Source organism: Anopheles coustani, chromosome X, assembly GCF_943734705.1.
Source record: "Anopheles coustani chromosome X, idAnoCousDA_361_x.2, whole genome shotgun sequence".
Classification (NCBI taxonomy): domain Eukaryota; kingdom Metazoa; phylum Arthropoda; class Insecta; order Diptera; family Culicidae; genus Anopheles; species Anopheles coustani.
Window position 1 is genome coordinate 4,827,527 of NC_071290.1, and position 20,158 is coordinate 4,847,684.

General features: G+C 45.1%; 3 protein-coding genes across 3 annotated transcripts in view; 2 read left to right on the forward strand and 1 right to left on the reverse strand.

Annotated features, from left to right (window-relative positions):
* LOC131268890 (involucrin-like) overlaps nucleotides 1-3,652 on the reverse strand; it is a 28,286-nt gene extending 24,634 nt beyond the window's left edge. The window contains exon 1 of the mRNA XM_058271183.1: nucleotides 3,479-3,652. Coding sequence (XP_058127166.1) covers nucleotides 3,479-3,652 — 174 coding nt within the window. The remainder of the gene's footprint in view (nucleotides 1-3,478) is intronic.
* Nucleotides 3,653-4,827: 1,175 nt separating this feature from the next.
* LOC131268891 (uncharacterized) lies at nucleotides 4,828-13,681 on the forward strand. Its single transcript, XM_058271184.1, has 5 exons — nucleotides 4,828-5,479; nucleotides 6,920-11,310; nucleotides 11,691-11,869; nucleotides 11,964-12,311; nucleotides 12,381-13,681. The coding sequence occupies exons 2-5, from the start codon at nucleotides 6,949-6,951 to the stop codon at nucleotides 12,511-12,513; spliced, it is 5,022 nt and encodes a 1,673-aa protein (XP_058127167.1). The 5' UTR covers nucleotides 4,828-5,479; nucleotides 6,920-6,948; the 3' UTR covers nucleotides 12,514-13,681.
* Nucleotides 13,682-16,035: 2,354 nt separating this feature from the next.
* Nucleotides 16,036-19,468, forward strand: LOC131269268 (high affinity copper uptake protein 1). Its single transcript, XM_058271616.1, has 3 exons — nucleotides 16,036-16,171; nucleotides 16,245-16,438; nucleotides 19,191-19,468. Exons 1-3 carry the CDS (start codon nucleotides 16,112-16,114, stop codon nucleotides 19,390-19,392), a joined length of 456 nt encoding a protein of 151 aa, XP_058127599.1. The 5' UTR covers nucleotides 16,036-16,111; the 3' UTR covers nucleotides 19,393-19,468.
* Nucleotides 19,469-20,158: the final 690 nt, after the last annotated feature.

The window sequence follows — 20,158 nt, forward strand, 5'->3', positions numbered from 1 at the left end:
ATCAAAACAGAAGGAGGCAGCACTGAGGCGTGACCCCCAGGAGGGCAAAGCAGCAGGGACACCTTAATTTAGTTTGATGTGATTAACCCAAAAATCCTCTTCTCCGTGTGGAAGCTTAAGGTTTATTATACCTTTCGCATTGCGATCGTAGAAAGTTAGCTCTCACAGGAAAGAGTTCGATCTTGTTGGTCATGGACGCGATCGGTTCCAACGGTTGCGACGCAGTTTCAAATATTATTACCATTTGTTTCATCTTACACTCATAAATTAATCCAACTAGGTCAATCTGCACTTTCACAATGTCTCTCTGATACGAATCTGATATGGGAGCTGCCAAAGTGTTGTATCAATTACTGCAGAACACTTGAGAACTGGCACAACAATTAACTGTTGAATTACTTCAGATATGCCGTTTGTTCGGTAGTCATTGCGGTGCATGGTAGGCATTTCTCATGGGTCTAGTAGGGTAGGAAATGTATGAAAAGTATCACATTTGAGTCACTTTCCACGCTCAATTGCCTATGTTTCCCCCTCAACACCTATGTTCCCGCAGAGCTTTCCGGTTTCGCAGTCAGCCAGTTAAACTCGCCTTTACGCAAAACCCAACATCGTAGGAATGTGGGCCATGTTTTGCGAACGGTTTTGCCAATTTCTCATCGCTTCTACGAACGCAATGCTGCCCGTAAAATCGCGCTCTATTCATCGTAGACGTTTGGAGTCACCCTAACTGTCGATGTACAATATGCATTGCAATTCATAGTGCACAATCGCGTCGTGCAATACGCGATGAAGTCAAATCACAGAACTCGCTAAACGATCAGGCATACTGTCGGATGGCTGCAATCTCGAGACGTAAACTCCAGAGTGGATAAAACAATATTATTTATGTGCTCCTTTACATTCTAACTGCAGATGAGACGGTTCCTAGCTGTTTCAGAAACAATCGTGTTTTAGGAAGCATGTGCTGGGTATACTTCTTCTTCTTGGCGTAACGACCTTGTTGGTCATGCCTGCCCGTTAAGGGCTTACGAGACTTTTTTCCCTGTTGTACGTGGATAGTCTGTCCTCTCGTACAGGGGAGGGTCCGGTCTCGATTGGGATTCGAACCCACGCCGTCGAGGTGGTGAGGTCGGTCGTCTGTTCCACTCTTCTGTATAATCGATGTCTTCTCTGATTAAACCCAGATTATATAAACGTAGGTTCCCGTGTCTGTACATAGTAATTTACCAGATTTGTCTGAATTGGTGGCGCCGTGCGTTGAGAGAAATGGCTCGTCATTGAACATAAGACAAGATCGATAAGCCGGTTCAAAATCAAATCAATTGTTGTTTTAGTTTCAGTATATAATTATGAGTCGAGGGCGAAAAATTAAGTTTAAAAAAAACAATTTTCTTTATTGCTAATGAGGCATGTCCTCTTCTCTTGAGTTCTAACTTAAAAACTGATTATTCCTAACTTGGCTTTGCCTAACTGCCCCTAGCTGTGAGTGTGCGCGAACTGCTGAGTCGGCGTCTTCTGCTTGCTCGTGGGAACTGGTGTAGCGCGTGGTGCTTGCCGGTGATGCACGTGGCATTTGGCGGTGTCGTATGGCATGTGTGCCCAACGTAACTATATATTTAAATTCTTTTACAACTATTCGACATCCAGATCGTTGGTATCTTCTCACGGGGCGGAAGTACCAATGGCGTTGGAGGCGAAGAGTAAAAGAGGAAAAAATGTACTTAAAAAGGCTCATGCAAAACAACGCAACAGAAGCAGCATCTCAGCAAACCGACAAAACGACTGGTAGGAAAAAGAGCGGGAAGATGCACCGGCCTGGTTTTAGCTGAATTAAGCCATTTAAAAACAATTTAAGTAATAGAATATGTTCATCAACGTATCTAAAACAGCCTTTGTAGATTTCACTGTGCGGTATAACCATCTCATAACGAAAACGAGGAAATACCAAATTGACTCCAAATGATCTAATATTTTGTTAATATAAGGTAAGGTATGGCATGTTTTGATATTATATTTTTAAATCATTCAGGCCTTCATATGCTACGTAATAATGACATTAAACGAATACCGAAGAGAAACTGTTTCAATATCCTCAAAATTTTAAATAAATGACAAAAAACGAACGGTCCTCAGTTTGGGGCAAAATGCATCGGCCTCTCTTGATAAAATTGTAGAGCAATTCGAGCTCAAATCCAAAATTAATACAGCACAAGCATGGAAACCTCAAATGAATTCAACATACCCAACAAACGTCGCTACTAGTGTTGGCAGAACCGAGATTCGGAAGATACGAAGATTCGATCCCTATACGGATTCTAAAGATTCGAATCCCCTTTGACGGAGTCTAAATATTTAATTCTATTGTGATTCGAATCAGATTTTATTTGTTTTCTTTTTCTTCTTCTTTTAACATGTGAGCCGGAGTATATCCTCCTATGCTAAGTCGAACAATTCGTTCCTTTACAGGTAATCAGAGGCATACTGGCTCTGTCCGAACTCCTATGAAGGGGTTCGACCTTTAGGACCGACTATAATAGTCATATGTTCACCAGCCATCTACGAGAGGGGTGTTTTCTTCCGTTTGTCAGATCACTAAACCTCGTGGTCAGCTTGATTGGCTCAAACACTACGATTTGTGTGACGGCTGGATTTTATCACACTTGGTCTTGGGTTTGTGGGTTTTCGTTCGTGGGTGTCGGTTTGTGGGTTTTGGTAGAGAGTTTTGCCCTACGGTTTTGAGTCACAGTTTTCTGCGTCCATCCGGTTAACCCTACTTCACGCTAACTTATTTCAGGACAACCGTGCACCGCTAACCTCATTGGTCCGCTGTCAAACTGTGATTGGTTTGGGACTCGATTTGATTCGGTTCAACAATTGATTGTCGAATTCAACAACAAATTGATTGATTGTCGAATTTCAACAAATGAAATGAAAAATCGGCAAGTTAGGCAAGCAAGCGGGATATGACGGATTGGGATTTGGACTCGAAGATCCGAATCTCAGAATGTATTTCAATTGAAAGATTCGAACCCCTGCGGGATTTGATTTTCCCACCACTAGCCGCTTCATTGAAAATCGAGTAAATTTTTGCCAAGGTGTATTCATATAGAAGGTGCACCTTGACTTTGTGTCGCTTTGGCAAGGGTGCCATATTTGAGTAGTGTTATGTTAAAAGCCCAATCATTCTCCGACACCCAACTCAAAACCCCCAAGAATAGCCCAGTAGTGTTATGTCCATAAATAAATGACATGGAATAATTGGTATAAATTACTTCATTGAGGAAGCGAATAAACAAATAGTTTACACTTACCAGAAATAGTTTTGCAGCGCGGTTTCAATCCCCTGGTACTAAAGCTGACCACTTGCAACAGTCGCTATTTGGCATCCAACACGTGTGGGCGTTTTCAAAAATGTCCTGGAATCTTTGGGCACGTAATAATCCGTTGTGTTGCGAACTTGCAACAATAAATCGCTTACATGCACCAATGCAATTTTTGATGCCAGCGCCCAACGCTGCAGGCCCTCGAGGAATGTAATAGCTTCAGGCTCTTCGGTCGGTACATTATCATTAAGCATATCGTCGGAATAGTCGTCATCATCTTCAAGAATATATGAAGTATCCTCACAAGCGACAACCTCGTTGTCAACCATCGGTGCGCTATAGGGATTCGAAACCACACAATCACAACATGGGATTCGAATGACAATTTGGGATTCAAATCTCTATGGCGACTAGCGACTCTTTTACCAACTCGTTCATTCTTTTGGGATTCGAATCCCAGTTAAGGATTAAAATCAAATGGAGTCACAAAAACTATCTGTTAGGATTTAGATCGTTCATTCAATATTAAGATTCGAATCACTCACTCATTCTCACTCAGAGTGCACATCACTAGTATAAACTGGAACTATCAGCTTGCTAACACATGGTTGTCCTTTTGTTGGTAAACAAAACTCAGAGCGATTGTCAAAAATCAACTTCAATATGGCTGCCACGACCAGGCCTTCGAGCTCACCTCCCTTAGGACCCACCTTGCTTGAAGCAAGTATTGCTCCGTTATAGTAACCTTGATCAGATTATTGAATTGGAGTGAAAGAGATGGATTGACAGTGCTTCGCGCAAACAACGCCGAACCGTGGTGAATAATTTAATACTATTTGAGGCTTTTATGACTGGAAGGACTGAAACGACACAAACTGTCAGTTTTCTCGTCGTGGTGCCATACAAAAGGTAAACAACACTTTGGAAAAAAGTTTAAAAATGGGTAGCCGCGTCATTTCGTTTCCGCGCATCGTCTCGACACGTAGGTCGCGTCGTTTTGGATCGCCGTGACGGCCAGCCATTTTTTCGATTTTTCAAAGTGTTGTTTACCCTTTGTATGGGACAGCGACGAGGAAATTGACAGGTTGTGTCGTGTCGGTCCTTCCAATCATAATAATCTCAATTATTCTTTTGATCGTTCCGTTCCCCGTATGGTGCATTTCGATCCGCCCACCCCTATGTTCAACCAAACTTTGTGATCGCTACAGTCGTGAATGAGTCGGTCATTACATTCAGATTCAACCGTTCAGTGCATGTTCAGTACGATAGTACGAGGGCGTGTCGCATTGCAGGTGAAAAACAGGTTTTGGGTTTTTGCAACTCGACTGCATTTATGTCCGCGCTTTGGATTTCCTACGGTGTGTGAAACATGTTTGTTAGTTAGCTGATTTTCGTGTCCAGATCGCGGATCGCGTCCGATCTTAGCGCAGTGTATGGTAGCAATAGTCAACGATAGTGTAATTAACTTGATTTGTTGACAGTGAGCGGTTACAAGTTGGTCAGTTGAAGGAAGAGCAAGTATAACCTATCGCATTGGGTCATATGGTTTTCAAAGTGTAGTTATTGGAAGTGCTCAAGCAATATGCCAATATTGAACACAAACAATCAATAAAAAAGATAATAAAGTTACAGAAACAAATCTAACGGTGAAGAATGACACAAACCTATATCATCAACGTGCTAGTGAGTAATTATAAGCTGAAATACTGAGACCACAGAGTTAACAAGAACTGACGAATGAGTCAGACGCGTCCATTCCCTCCCACCTTGATTGTGCGCCTTGATCGTTCCCACTTTGAATGGCCGACGTTAAACACTGTGGGGTAAACACTGCGTCGGCACATTCCATGGTGAAACTTATACAGTTTTGTATCTTCCTTCAAACTGCACACAGCAGGTCTTTGGGCAGAATTGGATAAAGAACGAATACGGGCAACGTTCGTTTATCGCTTCCAGCACTTAAGTCAAACACTCCTATCAAACAGAGTGCACGGCTGTCAAGTTCCGTGCACGACAACCGATCAAACTTAAAAAAAAAAACAAATGTAACCAGCCTGCGACGTAAATCGAGAAAAAAATACAATCAATAGAGCCACCTGCGACTTGGCACAGAACGGCGTAAACCTGGCCTTTATCAGATAGATATCAATAAAAAGGTTTGTTAGAAGAGTGTCCTGCGAGGTATACCGCTTATATAAACTACTTCTGTTTATGCAGATAAGAAAAAAAACTCGGATTTGTTGATATACACGCTCAGGTGGATGGTTCGCGAAGCGTGTGATCAAATATAGAATGATTCATTATGCATTCACTACGAGCAGCCACCATTCAAAACGGGTTTGCCTAAAACTGTTCTGGTTTTTCCTAAAATTGGTAATAAGATCGCATATATATGATTTTTTTTCCTAGTTACCTATCAGCAGCTATTGCTGCCGAATGGTTATTAAACACCAAGTGTTCTGTGGTATAACCGACAAACGTAAAAATCATTGTCTTATCACTTAGTGGCGAACATGATAAGTTCTGGTCGATAGTACGCGCGATTTTGAACATCTTGCGATCGAGGCCATATTCGAATCAGTGTGAGGAATCGATGTACCAAACCAGTTGGCGCTTTGAATATTTTTTAAATAGTAATGTTTTCGGCTCAAGCCCTCGAACCGGTCTTTCTAGCTGCATTCGAACTTAATTTGCAAATTCGGCTTCGTTGGCTGAAAGGATAAGGCAAACAAGTTATTACAAATCTAGCATCGTTTTACGTAAGCTTTGCTCACAGAAAATCGAGGTGAATATTATCGAATTAATTATTGGACCAAGAATAGACATTCGTGAAATTTGTCAGTGAAACGGCAGCGACTATCGCACCACTTGTTTTTGCTTCATCTCTCCCGTGATATACGTAATGCTAAATGGAAGCACAAATGTCTGAGTAGGTGATGAATCACCAACGGCTTTTTATTTTTCTCGGGCCTAACACAAAGCAATGACGTCTCAAACGCCTCAGCTTAAGGCACCCCCCTTTTAAAGCAATGGCTGCGTAGCTGTGCTACCATATGCGTGTGCTTTTGCCGCGTTCCAAGAATGTATATTGAGCGTAATTTCACTCGCGGAGAAACGAAAAAAAAAGGTCTACGATAAAGGAAAGTGCTAGGGTACCAAGCAAAAACGTCATGTAGAGTGAGAATGAGCGATACACATTTCGATTGATAACACATCGCACAGTATACCGCAAAGCACCATTTAACAGGTTCAGTTTTATCAACAGTGTGGTTGTGTGAAAAAAAGTCGAAAAATAAATCCCGTTTTTTCCGCCGTCTTCAATATGTAGCCGTAAAAATTGTTTAGAAAACTATGCGTATGTGTTACAAATAAGAGGTGTCCTATTTTGAAAGTATTTCTTGATGCGCTTCGTGATTCGCTTAAAATGTTGAAAAAGAAAGTAGAAGGCGTAAAGTTTACGATAAACGCACGGAAACTCCAAACATCTTCGGAAAGCGCGAGCTTAAGTTTTAGGCTAAAATTGTTCATCTCACTTGCAGCGCTACAATATGTTATGCAACGCAATCGACCGATCTAAATATCGCTTCCCATTTTAGGCTGAAGGTGCTGCTGTGGTAAACGAAGCATGATGCAGCACGGTGGGATACAAGATGATAACATGAAATCCGATAACCCAGTCCCAGCGCCGAGACCGAGGCAGCAAATAACGCCACTGACACCGAGCGTGGTTGAGGCGAGCACAGAAAGTCCATACGAGCCAGTTAGCTTTCCAAAGTATGTCGATAAAAATGTCACACCAACATCGGCTCAGTCAGCGTCCGGTGGGTCGAATCGGCCCATTCCGGCACCTAGGTTGCGTTCCAGGGTATTACTGGTGGATACTGACAGGCCTTTGACGAACGCTGAACCATACCAAAATGTTGTCATTGTACGGCCGGCACCTACTGCAACGCCAGAGAAACAATTGGCTAAAACCAATCGGCACGTACCAGGCTCACCAACATCGACGGCGGCGAAGGATGCCCCAGCCGTACCTCCACTGCCAGGGAAGGTAAATAATAACCTTCACACCGATTCGGCGGATACTATCGTGACTGGTGAGGAAATGGACACTATTGAGGCGGATAGTTTTGACAACGCGGGGAAGGACGGTGGAGAACCAGGAGCATGTCGTGGTGAAAACAAATACAAAACTAGCTCGCCGGCGGATCTGTTCAAAACAATCGGTACCACCACGCGCCTGCTAACGGAAGCGATCGGTGAGCGAGTGGCGCACAAGACAAAAAAGGCGGCCCAGAATGTACGCACTACCGGCAGTAGTCTGGTGAGTTGGGGTACGAAGAGCCGAGGTAGTCCCAAGGGAGCAGGAAGCACCACTGAAGCGTCGCCGGAGTTGAAGCGACCACAGACGCTACCATCGCCCGATCTGATGCAAAACATCAAATTCGGTAGTCCGGTACCATTGAATAATGCGCCATCACCGGGTAGCGTCGGTAGTGGGCTGGATGCGATTGGGGACGGTTCACAGCTGACCTATGACACACCGCGGCGTGGCAATAAACTATCAAACTTGCGACTCGTGCCCGACACACCCTCAACGGCACCGTCGACCGCTTCGTCAAGTGCGCGTGCAAGCAGCAGCAGTATGGCATCGTCCGGTGTTGGCACCATAGGGCGTTTCCAGCGCAACGCACCCGCCAGCCAAAGCCTATATGGCCGAGTGTTGCCGAAGCACGCCCGTCGACTCGGGTCACCCGGCGTGTCCAGCGCAAACCAGCCATCCGGTTCCGGTGCGTTAGTTCGCTCGAGCAAAAACAAGAGCGAATCGAACCTGTATGAGTCGACGTTTTACGTCGAGCGCCCAGTTCCGGCGAGCGATAGTGTAACACACCTATATGGCAAGCTCAATATTATTGCTAGGCCGTCAATCTCCAGCACGAGCAGCAGTAACAGTAGCACGCAAGACTTGGCTGATGGTGCCGGTTCAGATGAAGACAACAACCTACCGGAGCTGCTACGTGCCGGGGTGCAGCTTCGCGAGCGACATGACTCACACGATCGCGAAAGTCAGTCCCACCCGTCGTCCACCCGAGCGACCTATCACTCGTCACCGAAAGTGCATCCGTCCCGTCTGCCTGCAACGTACGGTGCGGATGAGGTTCAGAATCGGTCGAATTCGTGGAACTTCTACGACATTGCCGGAGCAAAGCCTACAGACGGGGAGCAACCGATACCAGTCCACGATGAGGATGAGGACGAAGACGGACTGTCATACCAAAGCTCACCCGAGCCAGTATACGCCAATGAACGGCATGAGGCTACTTCCTCGATCTACGATCAGTTGTCACAGATGGAATCACTTTGTGTGCTGAAGCCGCTTCCAGCGGCGATGGGTGCCTTACGGCATGACTACGATGAGGTGTCAATTACCGACATTATCGATGAGTTTGACCCACTCGGTCGGGGCACGGTCACCCTAGAGGCAATTATCGAGAACAATGCCTTCGGGGATGGCTCCAAAAATGCCGGAGCATCAGGGGCGGGTGGAAATTTGGCACTTATAGAGAGTTTGTTAGGTGCAGAATCGTACAGCCGGCAGAGAATCCCGATACGCCCCGCGAGGCAGACAACGATGGTAACAGATGCTGGAGATACACCCCGGGCCATTCCAAAGCCGCCAAAACGCTCCGATTCGCTGCTAAACAGCACGACGACCCCGAACCCAACTAATGCACGAGTCCGCTCAGCGCCGGCCAAACCGAAGCGCAAAAAGAGCCAACCGGATCGGCCGTCCGGCAGCATCATCGTTCACCAGAATCTGAACCTACCGGGCAGCGTGGAGAATCTGGTCGAGGTAGACGAGCGCGTGATCGAACCGCACCTAGCTACGTTCGATGACGGACCGCCGGCGGGCACTGTCGAGGCGGCCGATAATTTGATCCGCCCAATGCCGCCACAGACCAGCTGGTATCTGGAAGAGGACGGTGGTGTTGCCGATGGAGGTGCATGTGCGGGCAGTTCCGGAGAAGCGGTGAGTACGCGATTCGACAAGCAGCTTAACGTGAACCCTGTGAATGAACAAGCGAGTGTGTCGGGTAGGAGCGAGAAAGCAGCCAAAACATCTCTACCGCCGGAGCTAGCCAGACCATGTGCGACGTCCGTTGATACGACAGAGGACGTGCCGGTACCACCAACGTACTTTGAGGCCATCGGCGGAACCGATCCGCTGTTCGAGCGTGGGCTTGCAGCGACACTCGCTCCGGCCAAGTCGACTAGCGTGGCCACGAAGCTGTTAAATGCGCTGAAGCGGAAACCGAGCCTAAACCGGGGCAGCTCTGAGCCGTCCGGGTCGGCGGGCGTACGGACCGCGCTTGAGATGGTGCCGAAGCCTCGGTTGACCGAGCGGCTCATTTCGCACCAAGGCCACGTGCTGAAGTTTCCGTCGGGCAAAATTGGCGACGTGCTAAATGAGCTGTCGCCCAGGTCTGTTGTTCTACGTGAGCGTATCTTCCAGACGTACCTCGACCCGCAGCAGACGCTGCCAAAGGAGGCGATCCAGCTGCGCTTCATCATGTCGTTGCAGTGCATTCTTCAGCATAAGTTTGCAGGCGACGGCCGGCTTGATTTGCACTGCTTCGAGATAGTGCTTGGTGTGCCTAAAGGTGGCGGAGGTGGTGATGGTGGTGGGGGAGGGTCCGGTGGGGCGGCCGGAGCATCAGGGGCGCTCATGTCCAGCACTAATCCGGACCTGTTGATCACTAGCGGCACGAGCGGCAACGTGAAGCTGACGCGCCAGTCGTACATGTTTGGCACGCACAAGCGTTCGGACCGGAATCTCTGGATGGCCAAAGTGCTCCAGTCCGTAACGGATGTGTTTGGCGGCGAGGGCGACCTGTTGCGCGAGTTTCTACGCGCCGGTTGGTGCTACGTGAAGAAGTCGGTATCAGCCGGTTGGGCCGGCGCTTGGCTGCTACTGGCGAAACGACGCCTCTATCTGTATAGTTTTGCAGAGGGCCGGCTGGAGGAGTTGGATCTCCGCAAGGCGCGTTGCATCGGCATGATCGAGAATGAGCCAGCCACCATTGGTAATCTGCACGTCGAGATCGGCCCGAGCCTGTTCATAGATTGTCCACCGTACGCGACGCTCTACTTCATCATGGGTTCGCCTCGTGAAACCCAAATCTGGCACAAGGTGATTCGGCAGGCGGCCCACAAGAACGGGCTGACACTGCACAGCCAGCAGCTGACACGTGGCGACGTGCCTGTACTGATCGACAAGTGCGTCAACTTTATTTATGCGCATGGCTCGATGTCCGAGGGCATCTACCGGAAGTCGGGTTCGCTGTCGGCGGTCAGTCGCGTTCTCCAACTGTTCGGTGAGGACGCATTCGATGTGCAGCTGACGCGAAACGAGTACAACGAGTATGAAATAGCGGGGGCGCTCAAAAAGTTCGTGCGCGAGCTGCCGGGCTCATTCTTCGGTAGCTACGCCGCATCGTTCGTCGCCATCGGCTCGCTGAGCTGCGGTGACCTTCAGCTGAAAGTGGACTCGTATCGGCAGCTTCTCGAGCGACTGCCCCGCATTGAGTACTGTACGCTCAAGAAGCTGATCGGCCACCTGGCGTTTATCGCGTCACTTGAGAAGCACAACAGAATGGGCGTGCCGAATCTGGCAATGATCTGGGGCTCGACGCTGCTAGCTAATGCGAGCCAAAATACGGTGCAGGAGCCGGGCAGCTACCACCAGCAGGATGCCGACGTTGTCGCTGATCTTATCCGACTCTACCGACGGCTTTTTCCGGTTAACGAGGACGAACTGCGCAAGGACCAGCTGATGCTGGCAGTGCTGCAGAAGTATCACGCTGCGGCCGAGAACCTCTCCGACGCCGTCAAACATTCCGGTGACTTGAAGGTGTGGATCACCATCGATTGCGACATTCCGCCCGAACACGATGTGCAAGCGGTGGTGAACAGTGGAGCCCCAGAGGTATTTAGCACATATCACTTTCACTGCTTATCTGATTTGGAAAAATGTGACTTCAAAATGATTGAGCACACTTTGTATGATGAAAAGTTTGTTATGAACTATGTAATATTTACTTATCTACTAACTATTTTCTCCCGGGGAAAATAGGTAAAAGGCCTACTTTGATTAATTAAGATTAGTCATGTACCATTTATTTGAGGAACAAGCTTTGAGAAATTGCTGTCGGTTCTTAATTCCAATCATCAACAGTTATGTAATGTAATCACTTCGTAATCCTAGTTTATCAATTGAATTCTGTTAATTTACCCACGCCACTCTTTCTTTCTCTAAAAAAAAGAGTCAAGTAAAAATATTTTTTTATTATACTCGTTTTCTTACAGGAGAAACCGCAGGTAAATGTGGACATTACACCGGTAAAGACAGCTTCAGATGTATGCAAGGAGCTAGCTAACAAAACCAAGTACCCCTGGTACAAGCTCACCCTCTATGAGGTGATCGCAAACGGTGCTCTGATTCGGCCGATACATTATAGCGAAAAGGTTTTGGAGATCGTCGTCCGGTAAGTAATCGTTCTGTTTACTGGTAGTAACCCTGCCGCATGGATCGGTAGCTGTATGCCCTTGCTTACCCATTCCCTATTTTCTAATTTGAAGCTGGACTTACTGGGATGAGGTAGACCGGAAGAATAACTATCTGACGCTGAAACCAACGACAACGCTCAACGACGTGTACCGCACAATCCAGAAGGCTCCGGTATTGACTCCCACTATGGAGCTGAAGTTTGCCGACCGGAAGACCAAGCCCCTGCGCAGCTTCCAGCTGCAGCTGATTGGACGTGGCTTGGTAGTGCTCAAGAAGATTGAGAAGAAGGATAAAGGTTTCGAGGAGCTGCTAAAGATCGACCTTTCCCGCATGACGGCGTACATCGGGTGTGAGCCGAAACGCGATCGTTCGAGCCTGCGCTGGGCCATTACTCTGGTCGACAACGACTTCAAAAAACGGTAGTAGATCAATGCGATCAAGATTCAAACGATGCTGTGCTATTTTAATTGCTTTTCTTATCTTTCTAGAACGCGTGACTCGCCGTACATCGGCCATATATTTGGGGGGCTTGACTTTGCCAGTCAAATCCTTTGGTATTCGAGCATCCTCTACAGTCATTATAAAGATGACATTCTGCCGAGCGGAGACCTCTTTTTCTGAGAATCGCACTCATCAGCTTGTCTTCCAAACGTGCCGTTAATTATTATTAAGAACAGAAGATAGATAGGGTATCTCGTACTCAATGTCAATGGAAGTGAAGCCAGAAGGAATGTGCTCTCTGTACTTTTTTTATGTTGAACCAGAGAGTGAGAGACGCGCGGGAGTTTTTAAAGCACATTTGTTTATATTAGGATAAGGAAAACGAAAGATCGCGATACATTTTGCCAATTATTATTCAATGATCGCGGTTATTAACTATTGCCTTTGAAGCTATAAGCTTGTCCGTTACACGATTCATGAACACTTTAATCACCAAGTCTATTTTCCGCCAGGTCGTGATAAAAGCGGTTTACAAATTCCATTAAGATAAGGAAACATTACACCTTATCCCTCGATTGGCACATCGTGCCATCCACACATTTTGCATTTGTTCTGTTTTTATCAATTTTACGAATAGTTAAGATGCAATCGTGTTATTACAACTCTTAAGTATGTATCAACTAACTATGCAAAATATGCTGTAGCAAAAGCGATTTCAACGATAGATCAATTACATATCATCTATTAAATATTTTAGCTTTTTTATGTATGGAGTTTTGTGTACACTAAAAGCTTGACCAATACAATACTGAACCGTCGATTCTGAAACTACCCACACATTAAGTTTAGGCACTGCAGATGTTGTTGAAGATTTATTTGATCACTATTTCTTTTGTAAAATCGTCTAAATTTTACTGTTGAAGCTCTGTTTCAATAACACAATCAAAACAAGCATGTACACATATATCAAGATGAATCCACCAAGCAACAACAAGGTGTATACTACTCGGGAAATTCGATCGATCAACCATTTTAATATGCCGTTATTGTAACTATTCAATTAAAACATAAAACTCTCAAGTAAAGAGTTGAAACCATAATTCTTTTCTCCGAGCTTCGCCGGGGCTTCCTGTTAGTAAGCCATATTTGACGGACGCTTTACTTTTCGAATTGTTTTTAATTTACATTGACTGAGAGTTCCACATTCCAACGATTGATAGAGCTGTTGAGGGGATTTATGAAAAGTCATTCGCGGCTTAACTGCTAATGATTTTATTTTCCGAAATCGTTTTGGTCACCAATATAAAACAGTTTAATAAAATCAAGGAATGGAGGTATATTATATGTACACATATAGATCTTTTCTTTAGTTTGTTAAGAATTTCATCTTATCAAATAAAACTCTTCTATAAGCTGAATACGAACCACGTGTACTATGGGTCAAATTTGGATAAAAATATTACAGGTTATGGCACAGATTGCCGTTAAAGAATCTTTCTATAATCGATTAATAAGTTTTTTTTACATTTAAACTGATTGTATTTATATTCAGAGGCGGATCTACCTATGAGCGGACTGAACGGCCGCGGGGGGCCCCGAGCTTAAGGGGGCCCCGTGATGAAACCTCCAGATCGCAAAAGTAACTACCGATTTTATTTATTCTCGCAGTGGTATACATATATGTATACTTTGTACATAAAGTGTACTTTGACCAAAGTTAGTACAGATGTTTTTTTGATAATGCTTAACCATAGTTAATTTTCACCTAAAACCTTGCCCTTATATGTTTTCATGAATCTTCTTTCTCATCTTATACTGTCCATTTGACTTAAAATGCTCTCAATTTACGGCCCACCGGCAAAAGTCTCCATTGTTACCCTTTTAAATTGTTTTCATCATCGCTGTTAAAATTGATAAAAAGATTTGATAATTTAAGAGAAATTTAGAAACCCCCATTGCGATTTAGCACACATAAAAACCATCAGTGAACAGTAACCTAAATTTGCATTTACTTAACAGAGAAAAACATGGAATTTATCGCAGAAAAATATCAGAATGATTAGTTTCCAATAGGTCTGGTTGGTTTAGGATGTGGAGGTCATAATTAACAGCACGAAAGAAAAATCTATCAAAAATCATTGGAGATTATATTCTGAAAATATATATAAAGGATTGCTTACTGTTGTAAAAAGTAAGTCTAATTAATTTTGGCCATAAGTATGAAAACATTTAGAGCAAAGGAAATGTCTGGAGGGCCCCGTTTATCCAACCGCTTGGGGCCCCCGAACGGATTGATCCGCTTCTGGAACTGACGGACAATTTTGAGCTGGAATCTTCAGACATTTGGCAGGACTATCGGAATATCCCGAAAAGTATGCAATTGGTTGCACAAAGCTGTCGTGTGTACTGAGGAAAGGCTCTAAAAGAAAATAGTGTTGAACAATTGCATACCTTTGGGGAGTTTTCGGACATGCTTGAAGATATACTCGGGAACTATTCCAATCTGTCTGATTACAATTATTATAATAATTGAGCCTGAAAAAAAACCCTTAATCCTTGGGCAAGTATCACTTCCATGTTCACAGATGCAGCCTCTATTCCACATCTTCTTTTCGTAAAACAATTCCTAATCAAATAACATAATTATTGTCATTTTATGTCCAAATTTAACACTTTTGTTAAAGATAAAAAATCTGTAATAACGGGTCCGGTGGGAACCGGTCAGTTGCTTGAAGATAACTTGATTGATGATAAATCGCTTCTGGAATTTCCCTTTGGTAGCCTGTAGGAGCCAATGGATGGTGGCAGACTGCGCCCGATTGCTGCTCGTTGGTACGGTACCTTTATCGGTAAAATAAGAAACCCTTTTTGCGCACGGCCCGCCAAGATTTGACACCTCAGTTTAGAAAGGGGGGGTTCGTTTTGCACACGGCCCTTATCCGCAGCTCGAAAAACCTTCCTTATCGTGGCACGGCGTTTGTACCCGATTGTCTTACATTGGACTCCGAGCGCACTGGGTCGAGCATGCTCGATGGTCGGCAGTCGTTGTTCCCAAGCAGCGATTCACCCATTTGTCCCCTCCCCGAAGCCTTCCGCTTGCTCGTCTCTTGAAGAGGAAAATGCTACGGAAACATAGAAACATATGGCACCGTGTATTTCGTACATTTGACAATACTCCCCGCGTCGAGAAAGACGCTGAAATCTATCAGCCATCACGGTCTGTAAGCAGACTGTTCCCTGATAAGTAAGGGACGGAAAAAGTAAGTATTATCCGTCACAATCCCACAGGCTGGTACAGGCGTCTTATCAGTTGGCTCATAGCCGCATCAATTTTCTTATCTACGATATCGTCCACAACCACCGCGTCTTGAGCCTCTTGGCAAACAAAGGAGAGAGAGAGAGGGACAGAGTGAAGGTAGACGGTGCGAAACAGGTAAGCAGGCAGCCGTAAGAGCTAGCGACAACATCAAATATAAAATGAAGATTTTGATTCGGATGTATTGTAGGGCGCACTCACGGGCGCATTTATCAATACCTCCATTCATTCTGGCGTTACGGTGATAACCGAATCAAACAGGGGAGAGAAGGAGATCCCCGCCACAAGCAATCAAGATCGGCAAAGAGTTGAGCTTTATAAGACAACGTCCCATCGAGTACGGCATGCACCAGTAACACGGTTGTTGCACGCGAGCGTTGTGGTTGTTTCTGCTTCAGACGAAAGCTGGCCAGTTGGTTCGCTAGTGCGCATGCGTAGTCAGTCGGACGCCACTGCCTCGAAATGGATCACAATCATGGCGGACCGGACGATATGGAGATGTTGTGCCCGATGCAGATGTCGGTAAGGAAAGCGCCTCGTGCTGATCGTCGCGTGACAACGTCTCTGGTCCGATTAACATTCATTCTTCGTCCAGTTCCACGGAGGCAGCTGTGAGATCATCCTGTTCCCCAGCTGGGCAACGACGGAGGTTGCAGCATTCGTCGGCGCCACCATCGGCTTTTTCCTGCTGGCGTTCGCCTACGAGGGTCTCAAGTACGGGCGTGAGCTACTTCATGCGACCGGCGTGGTCAAACCGGGCGCACCCAACCCGGCTAAGCGGACTCTTAGGTGAGTGGTATTCAATAGCCCGGTTGATTGTCTGATAGTGTGGCGATCGGTGTTATCAAGCGCAGAAATGGGACATCATCGGAACCAACTTGAAGGCATGGAATAAGAATTTATCTACGAACACGAATCAATTTGAAAGGATTTACATTCCTGCTTCTATAAGATGCATAAAAGATGGAAAGGTGAACTTTTGTGCAATGTCTCTATCATGCAGAATTCGGCTTTGATGTTTTCTGAAATGCATTGGATTAACACGTTGCGTACCAAGCGTTTTAGCACAATTTTTAGTACAATTTTTCAAATAACAATTTGTTCATAATATTTGTTAAACCGATTGTTTTCGAAGAAGCAAGCAAAAATTTAGCTTCCCAAAAATTTATATAAAATATTACAATAATTTTTATGTTGCATTTTCAATTATTGATGGGTCAAAAACTTTTTAGAACTAGAGCTGCTGTCACCCATATTTGGGCGATGCGGTACGGAACGTGTTAAAGACCCATTCTATGTGTTTTAATTTTATGTGGAGCCGATTTTAAGCTACAGTTAGCTATTCTGTTGTAGTTGAAACTCAATTTATAATATAAATATGTGCTTTAAATGTATCAGTGTGTTCCAAATGGTTGATACACTCACTCTATTGCCATCATGCAACACGAGAAATGAAGTTATTCGTTTGATGACATCGATTGGACAACTTTTTAGTAATATTTTCGCAATCAGAATTATTGCAAGCGGCAAAATTGTTCACCGCAACGAGGCTTATATTGAGGTCCGGCGGAGGTGTCGGGTGTCGGCGTTGCCCAAGGCTTTGATCGCCCGAATCAAAGTACGACGTACGGTGAACACAGCGTTACCGACATTATTCACCATAAGGGCGGCTTGCGTGAAGCGGTCTTGGGACACGTGGCATGAAATTAAATGGAAAAGGGCGAACAGCCTTTAACGGATCACGCAACGGAATGGGAAGACCGGAGCAGGATTCCGGAGCGTTCGGCGCTCGGCACAATAAAGTGCGCACGTGTACCGTTGCCCCATCCTCACACACACACACACACACCCGGCTGAATGTGAAATTGTGAAAATCCGTTCACCCCCTTCGGCTCGCTTCCCGGAGTACCTTTCATCTTTTGCAAGCTGTGCCGAAACGGTTGGGTGCAAAACGGTTTACCTACTCCCTTTTGCATGTCTACAGTCTCGTATTTTGCGTACCACTGGGACGCCCAAAATCGATAATTTATCAAATAAAGCGATTATTAATTTCCTTTTGACGGAATCGACCTTTTTAGCGCTGCCACGGTTCCTCTTGCCTTATGCCACGTACACGTTCGTTTCAAGATCGTTTGTTCCTGCTTATCAACGCGGCCACCATCGCGCATTTTGAAGTGGTTAGCCCTAAGACTTTTGCAATGGAGACATTTTGTGGCCTTGCTACCAATTGGTGTAAGGAAAACTAAAAAAAAAAAAAACGTTTCGAAACGACTTTTCAGTGAGAGCACACACTTAAGCAATTCCACGCCACAGTTGTTGCTATGAAGCGGCTATAAAGACAAACTCCCCAATTTTTTAATACTAGAATCCAAAAGTGGTTGACGACTTTTCTATGTTCCATTTCGAATATCTCTAAAATGGATAAACATTTTTCAAACAAGATCCAAGCATTTGCTAACACTAGTGTTCATTGCTTTGTAATCCTGTAATAATGCTTTTTAGTGGTCATTTTGACCCAAAAGCTTTAGAACAACCAAAAGAAACAAAAAAATTAGATAAAACTCCAAAAGATAGCCAACAAAATTAGAAAAAAAAACTCCAAAAGATACTAAAATGTAGCCGTTCACGAATAAGAAAAAATCGTCCAACATACAAAGTTATAGCGTCTTAAGTAAAGCGGTCAAAATTACCGCTCGAAAGCAATATAGGTATGGTAAATTTGGTTCTCGGAGCTGGAAGATTAGAAAAATCTGAAATGTTTGTAGAATACAAGTTTTTGCTACATCCATTCTACTACAGCGTTAATCTATATAGATAATAACTGAACGTGTTAACAAGTTCTGTTTTACTTTATGGTTGTGTTTATATGAATTTGGATTCAAAATCAACCGAGGGGTGCGCTACGTGATTCATTTCGCATATGTATAGCAAACCCTCGTTTTCGGTAAACCTGCTGCACATCCTGTGTAGTTTAGCCTACTTTCTTTATTTATTACGTACATGTGTAATATACAACGTAATTTTTTAAAGTAAATTGTTTAAGCTCCATGTGCACTGAACTGAACTGAACTCGTACAATATCTAACCACTTCAACAAAAACCAAAATTTTAGCATGAAAAATTGCTCAGTGGTGATATGTTCTCTTCGACTGCTAAGAGTATAAAATGTGGTCGTTGTTTATTTGAAGTATAAAATGCTTTGATTTTTAACCAACTTTGTTGAGGGATGTTTAGCTTTCATTCCTCTCATTTGCCATGCGATGCGGTTTCCGAATGAGAAAAGTGTTATAGTGCTGATGGAAATTCGTTTGTATGCAAGTTTCTTTAGTCCCTTCACTTGTCCTTGGGGCGTCTAAGAAAATGTTTCTAGTGGAGGGAATGTCAGTGGAAAGCATCTTTCGTTTCGATCGCGGTTTTTGCGTTGCTCGTTGTTATGAACCAAAGGGTGCCAACCGACCAGACGATGACGCTTTCGGGATCTGGTACACGCTTTGCTTTTCTTTACTATACTATTTTCTGTTTTTCTTCCTGCTTTGCCTAGGGAGGCCCTACTCAGCCGGGCGCACGTCGTGCAAACTGTCTTGCACCTGCTGCAGGTAACCGTCTCCTACATCCTGATGCTGATCGTGATGACATACAACTACTACCTCTGCTTGGCGGTCGTGCTGGGCGCTATGTGTGGCTACTACGTGTTCGGCTGGGTGCGCAATAGCGCCGTCGACCCGACGGAACACTGCAACTGACAACTCTTGGATCGACAAGCAGCTCAAGACGCCACCTGCAATGACCATGATGATGAGACCTCCACTTACATAGGTTATGAATACACTTTAAAGTAACAGCATTAAGATGAAGTTGTCATTTCTTTTATTCTCTATGTTTGTATTTTATTCTCTTATTCTTGTTGCTTTCGTATGCTTGCTTTAAATTGTTGTCCAATTCTATGTACAAATTATCCTTTTTTGAAGCTTTTTCGTGCGGGAGAAGGAACATTTGGGATTATCACACTAATTAATATTGGATATAGAGTACATACTCACAGTCGCTGCGCCGTTCGAGATGCCATTAGGATTAAGCGGATCTCCTGGGAGGGTTGGAAGAAAAAAGAACCAGCGTGTCGGGAAATGGGAACGATAAAAGGAAATCGGTACAAGTGTGTGTACGCGCGTAAAGCTGGCCACTTGTTGTGGACCGTTAATTGCAATTGCATTAACCACAACACGCCTGCCCCCGGGGGTTGCCGGTTCGCCGTCCCTCGACGAAATCCGAGCCCGACCGGAAAAGGGGGCGAAAAGTGGGAGTATAAAGTGGCCCTTCCCACCCGGCCGAGCCAGCCCACCGGGGGGTGCCAGCCGATACCGCTACACCGAGGGGGTGTTCCGAATGCCGACCGGTACGATAATAATGGTATTGTTCCAATTGCATCTTTATTGGCCTCTTTTGTCGCTTCGGTCGGCCCTGGCAACGCCCTTCCGGTGGCGGGGACCTTTCCCAGCCAGCCGTTCAAAT